The sequence below is a fragment of the Musca autumnalis genome, unplaced genomic scaffold (assembly GCF_047663935.1).
Source record: "Musca autumnalis isolate F117 unplaced genomic scaffold, ASM4766393v1 scaffold_4, whole genome shotgun sequence".
Classification (NCBI taxonomy): Eukaryota; Metazoa; Arthropoda; class Insecta; order Diptera; family Muscidae; genus Musca; species Musca autumnalis.
This window is the reverse complement of record NW_027411977.1, coordinates 92,464,391-92,476,001: the sequence shown is the minus strand read 5'-3', so window position 1 is coordinate 92,476,001 and position 11,611 is coordinate 92,464,391. Positions and strand designations below refer to the sequence as shown.

Genomic DNA, 11,611 nt, shown 5'->3' with positions numbered 1-11,611 from the left:
AAAAGTTCGGCCCGGCCGAACTTAATGCTTTTTTACTTGTTTTGATCTAAAATCATAAAAATATTAACTTTTTTCGACGGGTTTTTGATGGTTTCTTATTTTTTTTGATAATAGTTTAGCACATTTTCTTCACAATCACAAATGTTATTGATATTTGCAATACATTGGAGGTCTTTATGTGGCATTATCTTTGATTGTGGGTCCATATGGGTTTTCAGCCCCATTAACTCTAGAAGGGGAATTAAAATTTATAACAATCTGGTGTTGATTGTTCAGGAAACACACAAGTGAGGATTGATGTTGACTGCCAGAGGAGCACTTTGTCTCAGTGTGATCTTATCTGATAGTTACCATAACGTGTTAGAATGGAGATCACCCCTTGCGATCTTATCTGATGGTTATGTAACGCGTTAGAATGTAGATCACAAACTGAGCGATTTTATTGAATTTTGTTCTAGCTTAAGTACAAATCGTGAGAAGAAATAGTAGGGCGTAAATATATTAGTAATAGTTTACAGTTGCATAAAATGATATATCGAAAGTAGTAATTAATAAGTTGTTTTATAAGAGTAGTAGAATAAATTATTTACATGGTTGCATTCTGTCAGTTAGCTTTAAAATACAATGAATCAATCACAATGGAAAATTGGAATATTTACAAACTCACAATGACAAAGGTACAAAACTATGAAAATTTTTACTATCGAAATGTAGAGGGCATGAAAGTGCAATTATTGAAATATGGATTGCTTCAGTCTCCCCCTCTGATGCTGAAAGCGTCCCGATGAAGCATCAGAAATTACGGATTGTTGAACTTCTATTGTAACCTGCATCAGTTTTGCATCGGCTTAGGATGGACTGCATCAGGAACAATCGGATGTTGAAAAACTGCTTTGTGCCAATAAGACTGTAGTAGTTGCATAAAGATGGCGTTGAAGACTTTCTGCGGAACCTCCCCCTGGAGTAAAGGTGACTAACTAACAGTAGAGGTGGATGTATTTTGCCTCCCCCTGGAGTAAAACTCATACATCGTACACGTACGTATTTGTTGATTCATCAAGCTTTTTTTCCAACAGGCATTTTCTTCTTGTGGGTCATCTTTGGATACGAATGCGGGAACTGATCGTTCCAAGGTTGGTGTGGTCGTGATACATTGCCCCACGTTGGGCGCCATTATAACAAACTGGTGTCGGTTGTATATGAAAAGACATTCGAGGATTGATGTAGACTGCCGGACGGACAAATTGTCTCATTGTGATCTTATCTGATAGTTACATAACATGTTAGAATGGAGATCACCCCTTGCGATTTTATCTGATGGTTATATAACGCGTTAGAATGTAGATCAAACTCACAATGACAAAGGTACAAAACTATGGAAATTGTTACTATCAAAATGTAGAGGGCATGAAAGTGCAATTATTGAAATATGGATTGCTTCAAATTTTAATTTTTGGTGCAGGTGCATTCAGGAAAATAATGTTAGGAAGGAAAACTAAAGTTTCCCCTATGATTTTGACGGTCAAATTTAAATTTCCTTAAGAAATTGTCTTATTTACTTAAAGTGGCTCTATTATTTCGCACAACTTTTTCCAGGCTCTGCCCTGCTTAATACAAAGTCAACCCCCAAATTGGACAAATGTTGACTGAATATTATGTATGGGATAATGTTCAACTATAAAAATGCAAATTGCGCCATAACACACTTTTCAGAAGTGATTTAGAAACGTTTAATGCGTTGTAACGTCTGTGGCTCTATTATTTCGCACACCAGTGTATATGTTCCCAAATTTTGTCCAATTTTAATTAAATTTGGAAAACGACACCGAATTCGGCCTAGAAAAAAATTGTCAAATTATAATGAAATCGGTTGAGATTTGGATATAGCTCCCATATGTATTTTTGCCCGATTTTAGGTATTTGGAGCACTAAACTCGTTATGTAAATATGTCCAGTTTTGATGAAATTTACTTTTTTACAACCTCGTATCCCTGTATGATATTTTGATGAGTTTTTACCTAAGATTACATAAAATCTTAATAATAAAGTAACTCGTTAAAAAAGCTTTCGCCCAAAAAGCTTTTTAAGTTTTTATTTTTCAGAATTTTGGAAAAATGTTTGAAGTCACTGTGAGCCGACATTTACCTAAAATCAAGGTATAGGGGCACAAAATATAACCAAGATGACATAGCCGTTTGTTTCTCACTAATTATACCCTCAGCCTTTAGGCTAAAGAGGGTATTTACACTTTGATACGGCCAAAAATGTGCCTCATCGAAATAATGGTTTTAGACCCCAAGTATGTTTGTACGATATCCGTTTCAGACAATTTTGAGTCGATCTAGCAATGTCCGTCCGTCTGTCTGTCCGTCTGGCTGGTGCGCACGATAACTCTCGAACGGATCAATCGATTCGGTTCAAATTTTGGGTATCGAAATATTTTGTCCAGATTTGATTTAAGTTCAAAGATGGGCCATATCGGTCCACTCCTTCAGGTACCTCCCCCACAAAAGTTCAAAAATGTTCGGAAAAATTGTCCGCACGATAACTCTTGAAGGGAGTAACCGAATTAGTCCATACTTTGCACATCGTGACATTTCTACCAGACTTAGATGAGGTTCCAATATGGACCCTATTGGTTCACTCTTTCGGGTACCTCCCACACAAAATTTTGCTTAAGTGCAGTTTAAGGCCTGCTCTCGAATCGCTTTGATTTTTGTTGCAGCCATTTGTATTCACTACCCCCATTATGACGATATAATTTTTTCAGGAGCAAGTCCATATATCCTCAGAAATCAGCACGAAAACTGCAAACAACCCATATAATGCCATGTGTCGTAGTTGGAGTGCACGATAACTCTCGAATGGATCAAAATATTTGGTTAAAATTTTGGGTCTTTCAATATTTTGTCCAAACTTAGTTTAAATTCGAAGATAGACCATATCGGTCCACTCCTTCCGGTACCTCCCGCACAAAGGTTCAAAATTTTTCGCCAAGATTGTGGGCATGATAACTCTAGGAGGGAATAACCGAATTGAGCCAAACTTTGCTATTGGTAATATTACTTTCAGGCATAGATCGAGTTCTAATATGGACTATATCGGTCCACTCATTTGAGTACCTCCCACACAAAATTTGGAAAAAGTATAGTTTAACAACTCCTCTCTGATCTTATTAATTTGTGACGCAGGAGATTGCACTTGCGGCCCCTGTTACGACGTTGTAATTTTTTTCGTGGGAAAGTCCATACTTCCTGAGATAATGACCCAAAAAGGTCCAGAAAATCTTACCGGCACCACCTAAACTGGCCAATGTGTAAAATAACCCTTTAAGAGAGAAATCGATTTAGCTCAAACTTTGTAAATTGAAAAGTAAAATTGTAATATATTTAAATTCAGAAAATTAAGTACAACATATTTAATTATATAGTCTGTAAGGAAAATATCCATAGACTAATAAAGAAAAAAATATTTCCTACAGATTTGTATTAGGTCCGAATATGTACTACATCGGATCACTCCTATGGGTACCCCCTACCCAAAGTTTGGAAAAAATGCACTCGTCTTGGATCATTCTGAATTTTGTTGCAACATTTAGTTTTTTGCGGCCCTTTCCATCCTGGAAAATTTTCCCAACAGCTAAAAAACCTACAGAAGTATTGTGTTAACTTTTTTTCTTCGGGTACGTGGCATAGGGTATATCTCAGTCGGCTCAGCTGACTGATACTTTCTTACTTTTTTTATCCTCATATCATAACATATATATCATTTATATTATATATAGCTTTATTTCATATACGCACAGAAAAAGCGGCCTCTCTAACATATGTCCCAAACATATTTTGCAGCAAACATATATTATATGTTTGGGTGCAAACAAATACAAAACCAAAAGCAAAAAAAAAAAAAAACACATGCAGCAGTGGGCGGTTACTGAGACCAAGGGAACGTAAATTTCAATGTAAAACACATTGAAATGTATGCTCACTTGCTCTCAGTAAGCGCTCACTGGCTATTTCCATTATATACACCGGTGGTGCTCAAAATATTTTGTGCATTAGTCTCTTTGGGCGAGTCTTTACTTTGCTAAACCACATATTTTGTTGTTGCAGTCATGTTAACGTATGTGGGTGATCTTGGCTGATATACACACATTTTAAAATGGTGGTTGTTTATTGAAAGGCAAATCAACAACAGACACATAGGTACATAGAAAACACAAAACACTGATTTATTCACTTACTTTACCGTCTATACTCTACGATAGTATTTAAAAAAACTGAAGAAAAAACAAGATAATTCATACCATTTTTTCTTTTCCTCTTCGTTTGCTACGTTGGTTAACAACAACAAAACAAGAAACACACGTGTTTGTCGCACACACGCCACCAAAGAACCAAAGCCCCCTTCTTCGCTTCTACGTCTTTTAATATAACATACACACAGCTCTTTCCCAGTGGGAAAATGGAAGCAATGGCACACGAGAAGATAATGCAGAAATACTATGGTTTATTGATTCCAGAATACATTATTGTTAACACGGACCATGTCCTAGGAAAATAATACATTCTTTTCTTGTGTCCAGAAGAAATGAATGTGTAATCTACGAATTGTCTGTGTACTGATTCCATTACCTTTGGATTTGGTAATCAATGTGAATTTTTTTTGATCATTTGCATTCCTTTCTCGATTACAAAGGTAATACATTTCCCATTTTCCCATTGGGCTATTATAAAACAGCATTCCGTAGCCGCGAGAGCACTGTTGTTACTCTCTTTGACAAACATCCTCTCTCCACCCATAAAAAACATGTTGTAACATAAAAAATATGTTGGTACCCAAACAAATAAAATTGAGATATGTTACAAAATGTTGCACACATATATTCGTTTGGACACAAACAAATTATGTTTGGATCCAAACATATATTTGTTTGCCACCAGTCCCAAACAAATAATTGTTTGGATCCAAACATATTTCTAACATATATTTTTCTGCGTGTATTCATCATAAAAATTAAAAGTGGTTTGTGCGGGACCTTTTTTTATAACAAAATGGTTTTAACGTTATTGTAGGCATTAATAGGCAAAAGTTCATTCATTCCCACTACAGGAAATCAGATTTGAGAAAAAATGACAAAAATGTCATAACCTCAATCCCCACATTTGTGCAAAAAATGTATTAAAATATGTGGGAGATGAGAATAATCTTCACTTATATTGTCTATACGGCAGACGAAACGACGTTGATTCAGAGGAGGAGTCTATAAAACGAATATTCTATTGTAAGGAAACAACTAGTAAGTAACAAAGCAAGGATAATATAAACTTGAGCTAACAATGATCGCAAATTGCAAGATATCTTAAATGTACATTTTTTTCAATTAAACTGCTTGATAACGGACGGAGTTTTTGAGAAGAGCCCCGATAAGTTAATGAAGACAAACATTTCATACTACGAAATACCTTTTGTAACGATCCAATATCATCACTTTCTATTACAATTCCTAAGAATGCCGACACGAACAAGTTGCTAGAGTATATTGCTAAAAACACTAGTCCTTATAATAAATTTAAGACTCAATCCATATAAAAGATTTCGATTATGACAATGTGGAAAGCAGCATTGAAATTAAAACTTATTCGCTTCATTTAAACTAGGTTGGAGTCAGAATGTATGTATTCATATTCAGAATATTTCTAAAACTTTTCAAATTAATAAAACGAAAATAGTAAAATAGCAATTCTTGAAGATTCTTACTGTTTTGGAACAGAGCAAAATTTGTCTATGTTTATAGAAAAAATTGCTAGAGTATATTGCTAAAAAACATTAGTTCTGATGACAGATTCAGATTTGGATATAGCTCCCATTTCATGTATTTTACGCACCAAGAACAAAATTGAAATATAAAAACTTTATCACAATTTGGTCTAGAAAAAAATTTGCCAAATTATATTAAAATCAACTTACAGCTAGTTTGTTTAACAATGTAGCTAAAACCCTTAAAATACTAAAATCGGAAAATACCATATATGGGGGGCTGCACAAAAACATGGACATATGTAGATTGTCAATTTTTGGTGGATAAATTTTTGTAGCTACTGGGACCCTCAAATCTAAAATTTTCGATGAATCGGTCGAATAATTTAGCTAAAGTCTTCAAAATATCTAAAACTCGGAGATCCAATAAGCAGACCTATGTCGACAATTTTTGGTTGGAAAGTGTAAGGATAAATGTAAAATATAAAATTACCGCTAGTTTGGTCAGCAAATGTAGCTGAAATCCTGAAAATACCGAAAACCGGTAGGTATCGCTATATGGGGCTATACCAAACAGACTTTTAGTAAAGTCTGTTATGTATTTCATTGGAATTTTTTAAGTACCTATGTGTCTGTTGTTGCTTTTGCTTTTTTTCTATGTCTTTCATTAAACCACAACCATTTATAAATGTGTGTATATGTGAGCAAGCAAGTGAGCATACATTTCAAAAATATATTTGTTTGCAACCAGTCCCAAACAAATATTTGTTCGGATCCAAACTTAATTCTAACATATATTTTTCTGTGTGTGTGGACAAGACACATGATCAGTGTGGCCATTGTAGCATTTTTGCAGCTAAATTTAGCATTATTTTTTTGTATTTAGCCGCGAAATTTCCATTTAGCATTTAGCATATTTTTTAGCATTTTTCAATTATTAATTTAGCATTATTCGTTCCATAAAACCTCAAATATGTCAATACTTTTTTTATAAAAAAATCTGATAATTTCTAATTGACAACACATTTAAACATACATAGAAGCATGGCGAATTTAACATGGTGATCCAATAGTTGACGTTAGGTTGTAGTCTTCATTTGCTGTCAAATTTTTTTTGCGCGAAATATCCACAAAAATTAGAAGAAAACGTTAAAATATTATTCGCGAAGCTTAAACAAAGATGTTGTACACAGATATTTTTTATAGAAGCGAAATATTTGTTATTTATTTTTGATTAAAAATATGTTTTGACCACAAATGAAGACATAGGTTACTATTATTGTATCACCTTCTTTCTTACACCATGCATAGAAGTATGAAGTGATTAAAAATAAAATATAGGATCACAGGTCAATATGTTTGAACAGCTCAAAAGAACGAAAAACAACGCATCTACGAAGAATTAAGTCTCTATGTCATCTAAGGCCTTAGCTATCGATGCCTAAATTATTTCGCATATACCTATCTAAACGAACAAAAATTAGTTACAAAACAGGGGGTTAAAGGAATGAAAATGTGCAAAGCAAATTTAAATTAAACAATGAAAAACATTAAAATTGGGCGGGCCGAACTTTTTGTAGCCTCCGCCAAGAAATTTCTGAACTAATACGGAATAATTAGTATTTTTTTTGTTCAAAAATGTTTTTGACCAAGGAAAACCTCAAATACCTAAAAATTCAGTTAGCTAAAAACTTATAACTACCTGAAATCGGGCGGTACCGTTGTATGGGGGCATGCACACTACTTGGGCCTATATACACAAGTTTTGATTGCAAGTTTTTAACTACTGAAAACTATAAATACCTAATGACATCAAATTTTACACGAAAATTTGGATAAAAACTAAAAAAAACTGAAGTAGGTGGTGCCGTTGTATGGCGCCAAAGCCAAATCCATCCAAATACCTTAAATCAGCCGGTACCGTTTTTTGACCTATTCCATAACGATGACCTATGTCCGAAACTGTTGTTGAGCACTACGAAACCTAAATGCTAAATTACAGTAAATTTTTACCGAAAATGAACATATGGAGGATATGCCTAAATGGCTAAAACATACCAAAAATACCAGAAAAACTTTATATAAGGACTATTCCAAAACGTGGACCCTATGTCCATAATTTTTGGAGGTGAAGCTTTTGGTATCTTATATGGCAAATCATAGCTAATTCGGTCTGAACATATGTATATCCAAAAATAGGATGGAAATGGACCGATATAGTCCACCTTTGAACTTAACCTGCCTGCAAAAAAAAATACGCATCTTTCCAAAATGTCAGTGTCCCCTCTCAATTTTTGTGGATGCTAGAGTGATTTCTACAGACGGGCGGACATACATAGATCGACTAAGAATTTTATCCTGATAAAGAATATACATATATACTTTATACGGCTGCGACTGATTATTTCAATGCGTGGTACAACATGATACTATGGTAGATGGTATATTTTCTTAAAAAATATCGTTTTTAAATTTAGCATTATTTTTTGGCATTATTATATTAATTTTAGCATTTTTTAGCATAATTTTATAGCTGATTTAGCTGCAAATCTTTTTTAGATCTGGTCACTCTGCACATGATGCTCAGGTTCCAATCGCTGGGTACGCGTTCTTCCTGCCAGATTGTGCTAGTTTGCTGATGCATACCCCTTATCAGCGTGTCGCATCCGGTCTTGAACAGCTCGAATGGTAGGACATCGGCTCCTGCTGCCTTATTATTCTTCAACGGGTTTATTGTTGTTTTTTTTTCCACATCTTGGCCGGGCGGTATACATTCAATACCATATTCCGGGATTGAATTGTCGTCTTTGCTAGTATTGGGTATCTATAGTTTGGAAAATTGCTCTTTCCATATCCTGAGCACATATCTGTATCAGTTACCAAATTAGCTTGCTGGTCTCAACAGGAGGATGTGCCTGTACCAATGCCATCCTGCACATCTCTTTTCTTTCTTCTCCCTCCTTTTCTCGCGATACCTCTCTCGTGCGCTACGCGTTCCTACTGATGTAAAGTCGTCCCATATGCCGCATTTTTCTCTTCGGTAGCAGCACGACACTCCGGGTCATACCATCTGTTCCTGGGTCTCTGGTATCCAAGTATGGATTTTGCGGCTGTAAAATTCACCTTCTCTATAAAGAGTATAAACATTCCAGGTGCAGATTCGCAGGTCGCAGAAGGGTTTGTTTTTCTTTTTCTTTGTTTTTCATAGTATTTTGCTTTTTGGAGGGATGGGTTACTAGCCCAGCGTTCAAGCCAGGTTTCTAACGTTCTTATGGGTAAACGCGCGGCGCAAGTTAGCTCACTACCTTTAACGTATGTTAAAATACAGCTCGCAATGTTGAATATAGTTATAATTTGGTACAGAAGTTATAGAATAGGTTGTATTGGTCCACGTTTTGACCTCTTTATCCTCCAGAAATTAGTCGGTAAAGGTCCGCGTTTTTATATAACGCCCATAGAACGGTACCGTCCGATTTTCGTTTTTTTACCGAATGGTTTAAATTTGGTATATAGTCTTCGTCGGGGGTATAAAAAAGTGCTGCAGATAATTTTTAGTATAGGTCAATGTTTTGATATGGCCCCCATAGTACAGTGATTTTAAGATTTTCGGTATTTTAAAGGTTTTAACGGCGTTATGGAAACGAAATGGCTCAAATTTCATATAGTCTGTTATGGGGTACCAAATATTCCCACAGAAATTTGGTTCAGGCCCATATTTTAATGTAGTTCCCATACAGCGACACCTCCCCATTTTTGGGAATTTTAAATGATTTTCCCGCATTATTAAAAAAAAATAAATGCAATTTAAATCTGATTCGAAATTTCCGAAATCGATATTATTGCAATACAAGAAGAATTATACATATTTTTCCCCGTTAACAGTATATAACCCCGCTTAATCCTAATACATATGGCAACGATCAGACATCGATGTGATCATCTTTTCTCTCCTTGTCGAACGAAAACAATAAACTCACGACGTTAATAAGTTATGATGTTGGTATGGCGATCGCATTGAGCTCAGTTTGATTTAAATATTGAAGGTGTAAACAACTCAAACAAATCGTGTTCAGTGTCGTCACAAATAAAATCGAAATGGGTTAGTTGTTTTTACAAAGAGCGATATGTAAATAAAATATTAACTAGATTTTTTTATTTTATTATAGCTAATAAAACTCTTCTTTTCACTGTGTTTGCTCTCAGCTTGGTTGTATTGTCACTAGCTGCTGGCGGTAAGTAGCATTTAGCCTTGTTCTCAAACCATTGAGCGCCATGTAATTTTTCTCCATTCTTTTCAGATTGTCCTTCATCCACCAAGGTGCAAACATGTACCCCCAAATGTTTACATGACTCGGAATGCAGTGCCATCGGTGGCAAATGTTGTCCCAATTTGTGCAATGGCCGCTCGTGTGTCCAACCGAATCTATTAAGTAATGGAGGCAGCCGTGACACTTCTCCATTTTCCAGCAAGAATTGTAAGTGTAGTGTTGACCCTGAGGTTAATTGAGGTAGATCATATTTCATGTTTGTTTTTTTGCTTCCCGTTCACTCTTCTCCTGCAGCTGGATCCAGCGGTTCTTATTGTGGCAATGTCAAATGTAGCACTTTTGAAAAGTGTGAATCTGATCGTTCCACCAAGAGGCCCAAATGTGTACGTGCATAATTCAAGGTTGAGTGGGTGTTGAACTATGGTGACAAATTACCGATCATCTTTCAAAAGAAGGGCATAGAGTTTGACGTGTGGATGTCTTGCTAAGCTACCGTGCCTTTTAATGTTTGTTTTGTATTTAAATAATGTCGTCGTTTCAATGAAAATAAAACCAGTTTATTAATTTTTTTTTACTTGGAATTGTTTGATGTGTTATTCGAAGTTGAAGTCGACGGCGGCGCCTAAAGAGGTTGTCACTTTGAATTTGTTGTTGTGTTACTGCCTGGGGGGAATATAAACAAATATTTTTATGTTTTTTAATTGATTATATTATGCCGGTTCCATTACGCAAAGCAACAAAATGTCAGATCAAACAAGTAAGAGTTTTTTTGGGATATCAAATATCTACTGGTTACTTTGATAAAAATCACTCAATTTTTTTAGAGGTACGTACTAAACTGGGGGAAAAATAAAGCGGAGCTTGGAAAGGTTTGTTATTGAATAAGTTCGGTTGTAATCAAAAGTTCTTTCCTAATGAAATGAAATAAGGAAATGGAAAAGATACGATAGGAGACTTGCTACTTCATACAGTTTTACGCCAGAACATATCTCAGCATGTCTCCATCTTCGTCGTTGGATTCATCGTCGTCGTCTCCCCAACAAAGAGACGTCAGCAGGCATCGCTCCTACAATTCAATTGCAACGGTATCCAAAATAAAATCAGCGACATTGTAGACATTATGAGTCGAAAAAACATCATGTTCGCTGCGATCCAGGCAACAAAGCTCACCGTCATCTTTAGCTTGCAAAAGGATCGTGCATGAAGCGGACCTATCTCTCTTGAGTCTGACTCTAGTGACCCATACCCGATGTGTATGGGAGTAGCAGTTAAGTGTGGGACTGCCAAGGTAAAATTGCTTGATATGTACATTAGGTTTATGACATTTCGACATTTTTTTTCGAAAATGATTTCCTGTAGCACGGATGAATGAACTTTTGCATGTTAATCACAAAAATAACGTTTATTCCATTTAAATATAAAAAAGGTTTTTTTTGAAAAAATGTATGAAAAAAATTCTCAAAAATGATTTCCTGTTGCACGAATGAATAAACTTGTGCCTTCCAATAACTAAAATAACCTTTATTCCATTCAAATATTGAACAAGTAAGAAAGGCGTTAAGTTCGGCCCGGCCGAGATTGTT

At 35.4% G+C, this 11,611-nt stretch overlaps 1 protein-coding gene across 1 annotated transcript; it reads left to right on the top strand.

Moving 5' to 3' along the window:
- The first annotated feature begins 9,726 nt into the window (after nucleotides 1-9,726).
- Nucleotides 9,727-10,599, top strand: LOC141401742 (waprin-Thr1-like). The gene is made up of 4 exons (XM_073982142.1): nucleotides 9,727-9,859; nucleotides 9,927-9,992; nucleotides 10,059-10,235; nucleotides 10,323-10,599. Exons 1-4 carry the CDS (start codon nucleotides 9,856-9,858, stop codon nucleotides 10,421-10,423), a joined length of 348 nt encoding a protein of 115 aa, XP_073838243.1. The 5' UTR covers nucleotides 9,727-9,855; the 3' UTR covers nucleotides 10,424-10,599.
- The last annotated feature ends 1,012 nt before the right edge of the window (nucleotides 10,600-11,611 follow it).

What these genes read in the sequence shown, in the direction of transcription:
- LOC141401742 (XM_073982142.1), top strand. An exon ending in ATTGTCACTAGCTGCTGGCG is followed by an intron (nt 9,993 to 10,058) that starts GTAAGTAGCATT and finishes CATTCTTTTCAG; the next exon opens with ATTGTCCTTCATCCACCAAG. An exon ending in TCCATTTTCCAGCAAGAATT is followed by an intron (nt 10,236 to 10,322) that starts GTAAGTGTAGTG and finishes CTTCTCCTGCAG; the next exon opens with CTGGATCCAGCGGTTCTTAT.